Consider the following 16,188-nt stretch of genomic DNA (forward strand, 5'->3'; position numbering starts at 1 on the left):
TTACAGACATTAAAGGTCTTAAGAATGAGGCTTTGGTTTTAATGTAATCTGGGCAGAAGCAGGGATTGCTTTGATAACACATTCAACCACTGCACAAATTCTATTGTACTTTGAAATAGCACATTTAGAAAGTTTCCCCTTTAAATAGTTATGATCTGTATTACTCAAGACTACTGCAAAACTCACAAAAGGGTGGTGTGACTAAGAAGGAAGTAGAGGAAAGGGATAAGACACTTACAGCTTTGTCAGAACACAACACAAAGGAAGAACATCAATTCTCTACATTTGTCTATAAGGCAGACGGTCAAACTTTTTATACAAGATCTCAAATGTGGTATTATTAAGAGGTAGAAAATACCAAAACGGTATTTAAGAAAAACATGTTGAGTTATTTTGAACAGTTATTTTGCTAAGCTTTTAGAAAATCAAAAATCAAACTGCTGTGTGGAATGTGCTGTATGTTTTACACTAAACTGGAACACTCCATACTTGACAGAGATGTGGGGACAGCAGGGAAACTAAGAGTTGGGTGGGTAGCAGAAAATAGTTTCTTAATTTGTCAAGGGTTCAGTTCTCACTAAGGAGAGATTTCCTATTGCATCTCTGGGATGCCATTAAAACATTTAATTAATGGGGATTTCTCAGATTAACAACGATTGCTCTGAGTAACTGTACAAATTGGCACATAGGCAATAAAACTATAGAGAGTGATGAGCTCAAATACTTCCCCTTCAAGAAGGTCTCATATCCATCTCATATAAAAATATACACTCCACTAAAATTGTTCCATCCTCCCAACTACCGAGATGCAAACACAAATGTTCTTCAGAGCAGCACTGGCAGAACTGTTCTGTCTGGGAGATTCAAGAGCTGTTGGAGGCAAGAAGATATCTGAGCTACCAAATTAAACTTGGGTAGCTTATGCATGGGTGCGTAACCCTGGGTGTTCTTATTTCCTAATGCACCTGGGAGAGATGGATTTTTTTCTCCAACATAATTCTATAAGGCATAAATTTAATTTGAAATTTTGTAACCTTTGGAAAGTTAGTGTTAAAGCTTCTTTTTTAACCCACACATTAACATTAAATCTTTCATTTTTATTAAATAGTTTATATATAAAAAGAAATATCAAGGTGTTCTACATTCATATAAATGATTGTGATAACATTTAAAATTGTAAAGAAATCTATTGAAGAAAATATATCCTTAAATACTTACAATTCTAAGCTAAGCACAAGTGATCAACCTAGATAGTACCTTTTAAATATACAGACAGAGGTTTGTGGCTTCAGAAAGCAAAAATAGGAGAGTACAAGGATGGCTCATTCTTTTTCCTTTTACCACAAGACAGGATGGTCCAGTTTGGAAAAGCCAAGATCTTTTCTAAGTTCCAAATAGGTGCCATTGCTCACCCAAGAGTCATCATCAGATTTCCTGTGAAAAGAAGAAATACTTTCTGAAGGCTCTTGAAAATACTGTCCTGGTCTCTCTCTTTCCCTTTCCCTCTCCCTCCCTCCCACCCCTGCCAGGCTACCATTCTCAAATGTATGCAATGTCCCTAAAAGACCAGTACTGAAGTTGTGAGGGAACTGGAAGTCTGGCAAACACATTGTTCTTTCTGACTTTGACTTCTCAGAGTTTATAAAAAATAGTGCTTCTTGGAGAAGCATAAGTGAAGAAGAGTTTGTTGTATTCAAAACATGGCTGGGATGATAGTCACCACCTTGGGTATGAATATGTAAAAGCTACAAATCAACCACATTGTTCATATCAAGTGATAAAGTTAACATTCAAAAGAAAAGGAAGGTCGACAGCTCGGACTTGACCTGAGTGTCAGGGGAGGTGCTGTCGGCCCCAGCTAGCTGGCTGAATAAAGACTTTGCTTGGATTTAAAAAAAAAAAAAAAGAAAAGGAACTAGAAGCTGTAACAGTGTGGAGCGAGTAACCTTGGTTCACTATTCTTTGAATAGATAATATATTACCTAGATCAAAATTCAAAAGGTGCACAAAAGGGCAGGAGCTTAAAGTTTTCTTCTCCTCCTATCTCTCCACCTCTTATTTATCAACTTTATTCTTTCAGACTAGTTTCATGCATGTATGAATGTGTATGAACACATACTTCACCCCTCTCCCATTTTTTACATTTTCCTATCCCTTGAATTTTTGACATAGTATGTACTGGAGATCATTTTCCATCATCACAATAAGGTAGCAAACTACAGCCCAAACCTAAAGGCCAAAGCCAGCCTTCTGTCTGTCTTTGTAAAACCGTTTTATTAGAACACACCCATGCCCATTGACTTTAGTATTGTGTATGGCTGCTTTCACCCTGCACAGCGGGGTTGAGTAATCACTACTGAGACCTTACGGCCTGCAAAGCTAACAATATTACTACGTGCCCTCTACTGGAAAAGTTTGGTGACTCTGGTACTAAGGGGCTCCTCATTTTCTATGGCTTGGCAGAATTGGGCAAACTGGCTCATTTCAAGCATATACCTTTGTTAGAATAGGAAAACAAGTGTGACAAAAATCTGTTCCTGAGAGTATGGAGAAACAGGCATGCTCTCCTTTTGCTTTGAAGACATAAGACAATATCCGCCAACATTACAAAAGCACACACTCTGATCTCTACTTACAGGAATTCTTAATGTAACTACACTCATGCATATACAAAATAACATTACTTTATGTTTATTATATTATTATAAACATATATTTATAGAAGCTAGAGATTGAAAACAACCTCCTTAGTGCCCACCCCCACAGGGTACCTGTTAAATTGTGGTCAATCCCTACAACAGACTACAGGCAACTGTTTGAATTCACTGTCATTGAGTGAGTGTTAATGGCAACATCTAAGTCCCACATTCCTTTCTGTCACCTCTTTGCCAGTACTGCTGTTGCTGAAGAACTCTTGCCTTTTCTCTAACTTTTTATTTGTCATATCCAATACTCTGATAATACAGGCAATCAAAAGGAGAAAGAGCCATGGCCTTTTCCATACCAGACATAATTGTTAGATGGCTGCAATGACAACCTAGACAGTATTTTATATTCTGCATTTAAACGTTGATTCATTACCCACATAGCTGCAAAGACTTTGTGAAGTCATTTTGTTGCTTTCATATTAGATCAAGTTGATGAATCTCCTCACCTAGTTCTTGAGACAGTTTTGTTACCCACAATTTTTAATGATCCTAAAAAATACTGTAATGAACATCTGTGTAAATGTAGATTTTCCTTGTTTTTAAAGCAACACTAGATGATTTATCAAAGAGAAAAAAAGAAACAGTCTCCTTGAGGGCATATGTATGTATCTATCATTGATCAGTCTATTAAGCTATCCATTTATCTATGCCTTGCATTTTTCAGAAAATTAATTTAAGGCATCTTATTGTTTAGATATTAAAAGAAGTTATGAATATTTCAGGAAAAAACTCTGGTCAGTTGATCTTAATCACTTATATCCTGAGTTCGTGGAAGTGATCAGAAGGGATCTGGCAAAGACCACATCAACTCTAAGGGAAAGAGCATTATATATATTTTAGGGATAAACTGTTACTTGTTACTATTGCTATTTTGGAAATAATATTTTATCATTTACTGATAGAATAGCAGCTAATTCCTCTTAAAAGTATTCCTGTTGCCCATTAAAAAGCAATGGCAAACCCAAACTACCCCCAAACAAGGCCCTGGCTGCCCTCAGAGCAAGGCTAGGATGGAAGGGGTAGGGCAAGAGCCTGTCACTTTTCTTCATGTGCCTGTTTTAACGTTGATTTTTTAGATCAACCCTAAAATCGTATAGAGTTCTGGCCTGCAGTCAGGAGAGCCGGCCAGAGCCAGGATAGTGTGGCGGGTCCTCTGTGGACCGCCTATAATCTTTGGGCCTTCACTTCCTTTTAGTTAAGGTAAAAGGTGCTGAAGAGCTGATGATCTACGATGCCCCTTTTAAATCTTTCAGTCTATTTTTAACAAGACCTTCTTGGGAAGTTATTTCAAAATTAATAATAAATGTTTCAAGTCTAAGCACATTGGAGCATCTGCAATTAAAAAAGTAGACTACTTGGAATTTCTGTTTTGGTAACCAGTGGGTGATTGTTAATTATGTCTGTCATTCTGGGAAGTATACCTAGGCAGGTGACCCACCTTAGACGTGGATTTTAAAAGCTGGTCTGGTATTGGGAGACGGGTTGGGGTAGTCTGATTGCTTCTTCCACAGGCACTTACTGAGCACCTCCTCTGCAAAGTCACTGGGTGAGGCACTGAGGGGCAGCTGGGAAAAGGGCAAGGGATGCAGAAAAGGGGATGCTGCTCCTGTGTAGGACAGAGGAAGGGACAGCCCAGAGGCAAGTGCCCACAGAAAGTCCAGCTGTCACACAGAGGTGAGGTTAAACTACTCTGAAGCAGGAAAATCATTCAGAACCCTCTCATTTGGGTAGAGAACACCCCTGTTCAATTTCCTCACAGTGGGAGCATCAGGTATTGCCAGTACCTATTGAGCAATGACCCACACAGTCCCTGCACACACCTGAAAAACCGAGGCTGGTGTTCCACGTTATTTTCTTCTAAGACCCTCCGCCTTTCTCTCTGTAGCTGTTCAATCCTCTGCTTTTGTATTTCAGCTTCTTCTACATTCCCTTCTTCTAGAAACCTGAAGTATTGAGGAAAAAAATAAAGGAACATGAATTCCAAGAAAATATAACAATCATTACTACTACTGGGATTACATGTGCCTCAGACTGGATATTCAAAATGCTTTCCTATACATAAGACCCCTCTCCAACCCTTAAAAATACTCCAAGGACTTTGGGGCACAGTCTCCCTTGCATCCCTGTTCCTAATTCTACCTGTCTCCTCACCACCACCACCCCACCTCAGGTAACCCACTGTTACTAGTTTCTTATGCATCCTTCTAGAGATTTATACATATATAAGCTAGTGTTAATATACATCCTTACACCTCCCTCCCTGTTTAAAATATAAATGGTAGCATGGTGCACATACTGTTTATACCTTGGTTTCTTGTTTTTACTTTTTACTTAGCAATATATCTTGGAGATCTTTCTTGGTAGGACACAAATAGCTTCACTTTTTAATAGTGTACAATACTCAATTGTGTGGATATACCTTCATTTATTTAAACAATTCCCTATGAAAGACACTGGGGATGTTTCTAATTTTTTAATGTTAGAATTGCTGCTGTTAATGACCACATATATCTATCATTTTGCACATGGGTTAGTATATCTGTAGGAAAAACTTCTGCAAGTGGAATCCTGGATTAAAAAGTGAGTTTGTAGTATGGGCATTATAGCAATTTACTATAGACTTTTGAAAAATAGCATTATAGCATTCCCACCAGAATGTTATCAGAGTACCTTTTTCACATAGTCTCAGATCGCATCAAACTTTTGAATCTTTGCCATATGATAGGTTAAGAAAGAGTATGTCAATGTGGCTTTAATAACTTGAATACCTTTGATGAGATTGAGCATCTTTTCATGTGTTTAAGGGATATCTGTATTTCCTATTTTGTGAACTCTTCATTTCCCTATGTCCATGTTTTAAATGATTTTAATGATTTAATGATTTCAAGAATTTTTTGTGATCTTGATTTCTAGAACCAATTCATAAAATGGGTTGCAAATACAGATTTCTCAGTTTGTCATTTATCTTTAGACTTTCAGTATATATATATATTTACTTTACCATGAAGAAGGATGTTTTGTTTCTAAATAAAGTCATGTGTATCCATTTTTTTTCTGAGTTTTAAGTCTTAATTAGAAAGGCCTTAGGGCAGAGATAATTATTTCCATTTTACAAAACAGGAAACTGAGGCTAAGACTAAAAATATTTATCATATGTCACACAGATTGTCAGCAGCAAACCTAGGATCAGATGTTAGATCTCAGGGCACCAAAATAATTCAAATTCGAGGAGTAAGGCAGCTGGATTTTTTTTCACTCTTGAACACACAACACGTTCTATGTTATTATATGCAGGAAGACTCTTACAAATAAACACTTTTTTTTTGCTATGTCAACAGAAACAGGGCTCTACTAATGAATAAAGGTCAAGCCACACAGAATTAAGCTGGGCTTAATTCCCTCCATGGACTCAAAGTCCCCCTTGATCTCTACTCGTGATGACATTATCTCACTCAGGCTCTTTTGGTAGCCTGGGACAAGACTTTTTATAAAGAGTTTTACATCTCTGGAGATAAAGATTTTAAAATCCTTACCTTTGGTCTGGCCTAAATCGAGTGTCAGTAGGTGGTAATAAAGACTTTAATAATGGATCCATTTCATTTAATTCTAGCGCAAACTGTGTGAAGCCATAATACTGCTCATAACCTTTTGGCATGGGATCTAAAAGAAAAAGAAGCCATTCGTCTGTAACTTGCATTTCATTTTCTTTATATTTTAATTCCTTCACCTTTTTCATCTAGGACCAGCTACAATTTTTCTCTTTCAGCTCTAAACTTTTCCATTTCTACTAAAATATTCTGGCTAACAAATAGGTACTGAATATTTCTCTCTAAATTTTCTTCTCTATAAGTTTCCTTCTGCTTACAAGGATAAGGCCTCTTTGGTATGGCCATACAGCAAATTTATGCAATGCCATGAAGTTTCTATACTGTGGAAACTAGAACAATAATTTGTTACTAAAATAAACCTGTTAAAAAGAATTCCAGGCCCACTTTTCCTGACTAAGAAGACTCTCACCCTAGAGAATCCATTTTTCATTTAAGAAGTGTCAAATTCTCCTGGAACTCTGTCCAGTACCCAGAATACTGTTGAACCCAGGGCAAGTGGTCATTGTTATTCCTTTCTTTTCTGCCCCTCTTTACACCAACTCTTGTCTCTCCAAATCTTACAGATTTAAATTTAAAACCATCTCAGTAGAAGTTAGGAATAGGGATGGCATTATACCAGCAGAAATACTGCCAGCTGGAACCACAAGAGACAGAGAGAATAGGACAGAATGAAGTTAAGCTCTTGGACTACTGGTGTTTCATAAGCTGGCTCCCTAATGCTATTCAGCTGCAAATATGCGTTAGCCTTCAAGTAAAGGGAAGATGACTCTGAAGGTGAGTCAGAGATCCTCCAGGCTGCCACTCCCACCACAGGCCCAGACTATAGTTCCAGCGGGCAAGGCTGCCTCTCCCTTTCAAAGGGTGGGGCCACTCGCATAGTTTCAACATGCCAGGCTGCCACCACCCAGGGCCATGGGGGCCACGGAGGGAGGGCCACTGCCCCAGTGCGTCTGGAGGGCAGGGAATCAGAGAGAATGATCTCTAGTCTTAACATCCAGTGGCATCCACTGTGCTAGGTTTTGGACTTGCTTGGGAACTACCATCCTTTCTTCTTTCCTATACCTCCCCTTTGGAATGGGAATGTCCATCCTCTGCTTATCCCACTATTGTGCTTTGGAAGCACATTTTGGTTCCACAGCTGGAGAAGATGAACCATACCTTAAGTTTCATCCATACCCAATTTAGGTGATATTCAAATGAGACTCTGTATTTCAGACTTAAGAGTTGATGCTGGAATGAGTTAAGACTTGGGGGCTGTCGGGATGGGATAAATATATTTTGCATGTGAGAAGGGAATGGTTGAGGGGGTGCCAGGAGCTAACTACTATGGACCGAATGTTTGTGTCCTCCCCAAATTCATATGTTGGAGCCCTACCCCACTATGGCTGTATTTGGGGCCTCTAAGGAAGTAATTACGGCTGAGGTCAGAGGGGCTGGGCCCTGATCTGGCAGCTGTCTGCAAGCCAGGAAGAGGGCTCTCAATAGAATCCAAATTTGCCAGCACCTTGATCTTTGATTTCCCAGCCTCCAGAACTGTGAGAAAAGTAAATTTCTGTTGTTTAAACTACCCAGTCTGTGATATTTACTTTAGGAGCACAAGCAGACTAAGGTAAGTGTATTTCCCTAACTTGAATTTCAGCCAAAAATGAAGCTAAAAATACACAAATTTACACATCAAGTAAATCAAATATAGGCTAATAGAATCCACTCACAGCCTCAGCTCTAGTTGTTTTCATATACAAATATCAATACAAATGCTTTCCATGAACTCTACCGCAGACCCATTTTTTTAAAACTTCATAAGTCCTTTTTGTCTAATTTTAAATCTAATTCTCTATATATCATAGGGTGAAAATAATAGCAAAACTTCCCACTGTTTTCTAAAATCCACTCCAATCTCCCAACCACCAAAGTAAAGACAGTGGCTTTTCTTGAAGATGAGCAGGGTGCCAAGGCAGAAACATAAAGTCAATGAATAACAACCTTACCGAGTTTTCTTTTGTCAAGCTACTACTTTAACATCCAGAGAGAATGGCAGTTCTCATCTGTGAGCTATACTTTAGGCAAAGGAGAGCAAGTGTCTCACCTGCAAAATCTCAAGAGTGCCTCTGAACATCTGAAGCCAGGAAGGTGGCCACATGTGTCAATTCATTCTATAGCATCATGGGAATCTCTGTGATGGTGGAAGAGATGGCTGCTCCTCACTGAAGGAGGCACTGCTGTTGCCTACTCTACAGTCATTTCCCTTTTCTTCTTGCCAATGGAAAGCTGATCTTTTCACGTGGCATTGTGCCCTCCCTGGGGGATGCATCTAAGCCCATCTGAACCTCTCCTGCCTACCCAGTTGCCCATGACTGGTTTAGGGATGAGTTTGGACCCACTTCAGGATGACAACTTATAAAGACATTTGCTGGGAGATCCTAGGTAACAGTTCATTCCTGAAAAGAGGAAGGCACAAGAGAAGAAAGCTATTTTGTCTTCCCATCTCCTCTTAATGAGCTGTCACTTGGGGACATGATACTGAAGCATGACAACCATTTTACATCCATGAGAGGAAATATCACTGCCATACTGGGGAGTGGCTAGAATGTGTCCTCAATGATCTGTGCTCTTGACATAGGTAAGTTGCCTATGTAACAAACCTGGGGCCATCCATCCCCTCAATTGTTAAGAAACAGCATACATCTAATGGCTCAAGCCACTATTAGAATGTTTTTTCTTTTTTGTTTTGATTAGCCTAAAACATACCAATGGTGGTATTTCAGAACTATGGTACAATATGACCATGCCTTAGAAACATATTTATCATATTAGAAGATGAACTAAAGTCTTAACATGTTTTGGGGGACATATTATTGAAGGTTTGGCTTCTCTAGCCCTTCTCCCACAGCTGCTCAAAGGACACAACATTCTTCTGGAATTACAGCAGAAGTTGGAGTGGTTTATGGTGCTGGGAAAATCTGGGGGACCCCTAGCTCTTGTAGAACCTCAGGCCACTCTGCTTGTCTAGTAAGTTTTCCCTTTATTCCTACTCTAGAATGACTTCTTGTGCTTCACTGACATTCCTCCTTAGTGCTCAGCATAGGCTCAGGAATGATGTGTACTGACTGGAAGGCTTCCTCAGGGTGACCCTGGATTAGCAATGGCTTTGTTATGAGATTAAAAGGCAGGACTTAGACCAACTAAGGTTTTGTTGATAAGCATGAGGCTGAGTTTGAAATATGATTAGGTAGGACCAGTACCTGAAGATGGTTCAAAGCAGGCAGAGGCTAGAGACAACAGGCACTGATGCCAGCCACCTGCAGTTCCTCTGGCCATGCCCCACCCCCCACCCTCTGCCCAGGGCTGATACTAACTGGCTCTCCAGACACAAGCAGACGAAGAAGAGCCACCACAATAGATGCTTTCATGCCATTTTCCAAATATCCGATGTACTGCTTTTCCACTCTTGTCGAATACTGTACCTTCAATCTCATGGGCATTAGTGCTCCAGTATTTTGCCTAGGATTCAAATGAGACTTCTCTGTTTATATTTTAGTGTCAACTTATTACAGATATTAAGAGAAAAAGAAAGAAAGAGAAAAAAACAAGAATGATTCTACATCACATATAGTTTACCAGTTCTGGGTCCCGACTTAAAAAAAAAATCATATGTTAATTATTTAATACAAATTATCAGCTAACCCTTTATTTATAGTTTGTAACTCAACAACTAACATTCGTGAAAGATATATTTTCCCCTACTTTTGCTCAGTTCTCACACATCAGCCAAGTGGTGTGAGTGGGTCTTAAGCCCCCTCCTCTGGAACAGATGTTTGACAGCTGTCACTGTGGCTCTGACTATTGCAATTTAAAAGAAATACAACTCATAATTTTTTCTCTAAAGGAACCAGATAGTCCTTTGTAAACCAACCAAGGAGGCTGCTTTGTAAACCAATCAGTTTTCAGTTTCTTCTATTACTTTTGTCCCCAGTCTAGATCTGTTCATCCAACCCATAGGAACCTTATTCAATTCATACTCACATTGTAAATTGGTCCTGGTCTGAGTGAGACCAGGTCAGCTCAGCTCAGCTCAGACTTGTGGGTTTTATACAGTCCCACAGGGTGGCCAGCAGAGGGAGCTCTAACTCCCTAGGGTTGCTTTTTTTTAGCTATCCCAACTATCTTGCTGCCCTAAAACCCTCTACAGGAGAACAGAAAGCATTCATTCATAAATCAAGAATTCTAGTACTATTTGCAGCCAAAACAGAACCCATGTTTGGAAATCATAAAGTTGAGTGGCGTTTTCAGGCCTCTTCAGGTGGTTTCATTTCTCCATTCTACGTCTGTGGGGAAAATGGGAGGAAAGGCAGAGTAGAGCAGCATCTCGGGGCCGTATCAGAAATGTAACATTGCATTCTCTAGTCATGTAAAAATGGGAGGAAGGGGAAACAAGCACCAACTAGGCTCTTAGTTTTTTTCCGAAGCAAGAGTCAGATTTTCTGCTAGAGATACTTGCCAACACGTCCAGTGCTGGCACCATGGTGGGCCACCACAGAGGGAGGTAGTCGTGTCTCACGAGTGATGTCTGCACCTGCATTCACATTTTCTTTCAACGCCAGAGGCGTATCCAACTTTCCAATTCCTGTCACTTTCACAGCTACAAAAATCTATTCTCTGGTCCTAAGTGAATGACTACCAGGTGGGTGGTAGAAATGTGAGTCACGCACATTTCCTTGGGGAAAATGTTAAGAACTAGATGGCTCTTATCTAGTCTACCTATTCCATGCTGTCTTCTGCTTCTTTTTTTTTTTAAATTTTTTATTAAGGTATGATTAATATACACTCTTATGAAGGTTTCACATGTCTTCTGCTTATTTTTGCAGAGAGCTTAGATGAAGTTTTTAAGGCAGGGTCACTTTCATCTTACTCCAAATCACTACTAGCATTTTATCTGTCCACAACCCAGTTTGATTTCTAGGGTCTAATGAAGAACCCAAACCACCTCTCCATGATGCCCCCGACCAGCTACAGGTGGTGCAGAGATACTGCATGGAATTCCGCAACTAAAACCTAATCTCTTGGCTTGTGATTTTTATCTTAATTAAAAGCAAATGTTCCTTGAGGAGGGTAACATTTTATAGCCATATTAAGCATATGAGATTTTTAAGCGGGTGCTAGGAGTTGAGGTTGGAGGGGAATGTGTGTGTGTGTGTGCACATTTGTGCACATGTACCTGTGCATGTGGTTATGTGTGCAAGAGTGTGAGTGCAGGGGTGGGGAGGACAGGCTGTGCAGGGCCTTGTGGACCATTGTAAGGATGCAGGCCTTACTCAAGGGCAGACAGAAGTTGTTGGAGGATTTTGGTGAAATACAGCATAACTTTCTTTTTTTAATTGTAGTAAAACATACATAACAAAATTTACCACTTTAGCCATTTCTAAGTGTACAATTCAGTGACATTAAGAACACTCACAATGTTGTGCAAATACCATTACATATCTCTAGAACCTTTTCAACTTTCCAAACTGAAACTCTGTACCCAACTGGATAATAACTCCCTAGCCCTCCTTCCCCTCAGCCCCTGGCAATCATCATTCTACTTTCTATGCATTTGACTCCCTGGGTCCCTCATAAATATAGAGATACACAATATTGGTTCTTTTGTGTCTGGCTTATTTTGCTCAGCATGGTATCTTCAAAGTTTATCCATATTGTAGCATGATGACCTAGGTTTTAGAAGGTCCCTCTGGCTGCAGTGAGGACCGACAGCAGGGGAAGAAGATGAAAGGAGGAAGGCCAAGAAGGGCTATGGCCCTGGTCCAGGGGAGAGAGGCAGGGGGTAACCAGGGAGCCCCCGGCATTGTTTGTCTACTGACCCGAAGGCAAAGATAACAATTGCCTGAATACCCTGCGCCCTGAGACTGCAGCTCTGCCAAGGTCTTTCCAGAGTCAGCACTCACAAGGCCACCTGAGTTACCTTTATAAAATTCACTTTGCAGTGGCAGGAATCATCACTCAGGTTCCTGATGACAATCTCTCCATAGTGCTCAATCCATTTCTGCCCACTTAAGATGTTATGGATGCAAGAGGTCACTTTGTTCCACTCAAAATGATCTCCAAAACTAAAAAGGAGGAAAAAGTCAAAGTAACAATTCCCAGAAGAGCCAGCAGCAAATGCAAACACTGCTCTTTTAAAAAATAAGCCATGTAATGAATTACTCCTTCCTTCCTTACTGAACCAATACTGAGTGCCTAAGCTGCCCTGGGCATTCTGAGCTTCCACGACCCAAGGAGACATGCCCACTAGGGGGTGACAGCAGTCACACTGGGGCGCTCTGGAGGCTGCCAGGGGCTTCAGCAGAAGCTGGTGGTCACCTGATCAACCCATTCCCTCCTTTGACAGAGGAGGAAACTGAGAGCCAGAGGTGACTTGCCTAAAGTGACCAAACTAGGAAAGGGAAGTGGCAATGGGAAAAGTATGGGAATTTTTTACAATTTGCTCTCCCTACACACATACATATTTGTGTCCACACACGTATATTTATGTACACATACACATGTATTTTATGTATATATACATACACACATCTATCTTATACACAAATCTTAAGATCCATTGATCTTAAATCTTTTACAATGAGAAAGTATTCAGATACTACTTTCAGAGCTAAATAATAATTATGAGGACAATGGTAAGAAGACCAAACATTACGTGGCACATATACTATGAACCAAGTATTACTTTAAGTGCTTTACATTCACAACAACCCTGTGAAGTAGGTGGTTTATTATTCCCATTTTATATATCGGGAACTGTTGATCAGAAAGGTTAAGGAACCTGCCCAAGAAGCTGTAATTAGTAAGTGGTGGAGTAAACGTTAAGTCCTGGCAGCCCAGTTCCAGAGGCCACGCTCACAGCCATTTTGCTTTATAAATGATATTAATAATCCCTATAGGATCAAGGCCATATCCTTCTTAAAAGGAATAGTGGCAGCGAGGCATGGCAACCAATATTAAAGAAAAACTACCATTCTTAATTTTGTTAGAAAGTGGAAATATGTTTTAAAACAGCTACTCTTCCAGGAACTTTGTCCTCCAGGAAACATTCCCATTTGACTGAAAGAAAATGCAAGATTGTCAAAATGAAGTACATTTGAACCTACTGTGAAACCAACTAAAAGATAAGAACAGATGCTCGACACTACAGGGGACAGTGGCCAGCCATATGCTGTTCCTAAACCTCTGTCTTGGCTCTAAATTCCATGAAGTTCCTAATCACAGAAGAACTTACACCGGCAGAGTTACATGGGTTGTGCCAATGGGAACAATTTCCATGGATTTGCCCCAGAATTTGTTTTTCCATCTCACATCTGAAATGAAATACCAATTATTACATATTTATCAAGAGAGCTAGGTAGATCAAAGAGTTCTTAGGCTGGATAAATGATTAATCACGATATAGAACAATCTCTTCATGATAAAATCCATTGTCTTATGGGATAATTTTCATTCATTTTAAGTACGAACAGAGTACTCAGAACAGAATCAGGGAAACTAAACTTATAAGATGAAGTCCCTCCCTTGGAAGAACTCATGGTATGAAAGGCAAACAGAAGTGAAAACAAGCAATGCCCCCTCGGTGAGGCACGGGCTGCAACTGTGCACACGGTGAGGCGACATGGAGCCCGAGGAGGAGGAGTGACTCCCATGCCTGAGCAAGGCAGCAGAGAAGGCCTGTCTGCAGAGGCCATGAAAACTGGGCTTTGGAGAACAAGCCAGAGTTCACCAGGTGGAGAAAAAGTAATTTAAGGCAGAAGACACAGCTTGTCCAAGGGGACATAAGAGAATATGGTGTAGTTCTGTCCTGTAGGTCTCAGATTGTCTACAGGGAAGAGCAGAAAGACAGACTGAATACAAAAACTCAGTGGGCTCAAAAACCAGGCTAAGAAGTCTGTTTTGTGTGCACTGGGGAGGAAATAAGGTATTGTTTACACAGAGAACTAATATGATTAGACACAGGTTTTGCAACAATGTTTGGGAGCGATATGGAGAATGGACCAGAAGCAGAAATGAAAAGCAAGGTGACAAGTTATGAGGCTACTGTAGCTGCTCCAGGGGTAAATGAGGGTGAAGTGAACCAAGACAGCAGCAGTGGGGGATGGAGTGGAAGGGAATAATCCTAGAACCACTAGAGAAGCAGAAATAGAACTGGGTGACAAATCAAATGCAGACTGGTGAAGACAGAGAGAATTTGTGGATGATTTCATTTTTTCTAACTTGTAGGAATGGTAGTGCCAACAGGGAAACAGAGAACAGAAAAAAAAATGGCAGAGATGGATGATCCCTCTGATTGCTGCACGAAAATCCACTGTAGGGAAGTAAAGGTGAGGGCAGGGAGGCAAGGATGCTGCCATGACCATGGTCCAGGAGAGAGGTGGCACTGAGACCAGGAAGCCCCTGGCCAGAGACTGCATGATCCCATTTATACGAAATACCCAGACTAGGCAAATATGTAGAGACAAAAAGTGGATTAGTGACCGCCTAAAGATAGAAGAGTCTGACAGAATTTGGAAGCTGGGGCAGTGAGGAATATTGGCTAAAGAGTTTTTTTTAAAGGATGAAAATGTACTAAAATTGATTTAGTGGTAATTGTATAACTCTGTAAATATATTAAAAACCATTGAATTGCACCCTTGAATTAGGTGAATTGTATGGGATATAAATTATCTCAAAGCTGTTACCCCCAAAAAGTTAATTGTTTAAAGCAAAAACAGTAATAACATATTCAGGGTTTATAACATAATAAATAAAATGTATGTCCACAAAAGCACAAAGGTTGGGAGAAGGGAACTGGAAGTATACTTTTGTAAGTTTCTTATACTAAACGTGAAGTGACTAATGTTACTTGAAGATAGCCTGTGATACATTAAAGAAATATAATGTGTTCCTAAAGTAACAATTAAAAATTCAACAAGGAGGTATAGCTAATAAGACAAAAAGAGATAATGAAATCATAGAAAGTATTCAGCCTAAAAGGCAGAAAAGAGGAAAGAGGGAACAAAGAACAGATGCAATAAATAACAAGGGGCCACATTTAAACCCAACTACATCAATAATTACAAAAATGTAAATGGTCTAAATAATGCAGTAAAAGAAAAACATCAGATTGGATAAGAAAGCAGGATCTGGGAGTCATGGACCTATGGGAACAGGTGGGATTGTCCAGGAAAAGGCTGATGAGGAGGGAAGCCATGAGTAACATAAAGAGCACACGAGAGGTACTTGAAGAAGACCCTTCTGATTACATGGTACATAACTTAAATGAAGTGCTGACAGGGCCAATGACACTTAGCAATTAGTGGGTGAGGAAAAAATAAGAATTATTTCCAGAGAGTTTCAGTGAAAGCTAGAAAAATTTCTAATCAAGCTTCAATTCTAAACTTTAGTAGCAAAGATTCAGAAAGGAAACTGGTTTTCATAACCTGAACTGGTAACACTGATTTTGCCTCTAGAGAAAGGAACTGGGTGGCTGAGAACTGGGGTGGAGGAAGAGTCTTTACAAAACACTTTTTCATATCTTTAACATTTTATAGATGTATTTTTTTTAAAAAAGGCAGTGTGGCAAATCAGGTTTTATTACTGTTAGCAGAGGAAAATGTTTTAAAAGCTGACATGTGTTCATTATTTGAAAACCTGGGATGCTCAGATTTTTTTTCTATAGTACACACCAACTTTTGAATAAAGAAATACGTGAACAAAATTTGTTAATCCATTTAGGAATTGTGTACAAGCCTTACTTACCCATCCCCTCCCAAATCCAAAATATAAACAGAATATAGGAATAACAACCCCAAAGCTGGAAAAAAAAAAGTCAGCAATGTAAAATCTGA

The 16,188-nt window shown here is 39.8% G+C and overlaps 1 protein-coding gene across 5 annotated transcripts in view; it reads right to left on the reverse strand.

Annotated features, from left to right (window-relative positions):
* Positions 1-1,076: 1,076 nt before the first annotated feature.
* OSBPL3 (oxysterol binding protein like 3) overlaps positions 1,077-16,188 on the reverse strand; it is a 200,758-nt gene continuing 185,646 nt past the window's right edge. For all 5 annotated transcript variants that reach the window (XM_036877960.2, XM_036877951.2, XM_057504595.1 and 2 more), the window contains 6 exons: positions 13,590-13,668; positions 12,276-12,420; positions 9,673-9,817; positions 6,242-6,368; positions 4,529-4,651; positions 1,077-1,434 (listed from right to left, as the gene is read on the reverse strand). In XM_036877960.2, the coding sequence (XP_036733855.2) occupies positions 1,338-1,434; positions 4,529-4,651; positions 6,242-6,368; positions 9,673-9,817; positions 12,276-12,420; positions 13,590-13,668 (716 nt within the window). In that variant the 3' untranslated portion in view covers positions 1,077-1,337. The remainder of the gene's footprint in view (positions 1,435-4,528; positions 4,652-6,241; positions 6,369-9,672; positions 9,818-12,275; positions 12,421-13,589; positions 13,669-16,188) is intronic.

Source organism: Manis pentadactyla, chromosome 7 (assembly GCF_030020395.1).
Source record: "Manis pentadactyla isolate mManPen7 chromosome 7, mManPen7.hap1, whole genome shotgun sequence".
Lineage (NCBI taxonomy): Eukaryota > Metazoa > Chordata > Mammalia > Pholidota > Manidae > Manis > Manis pentadactyla.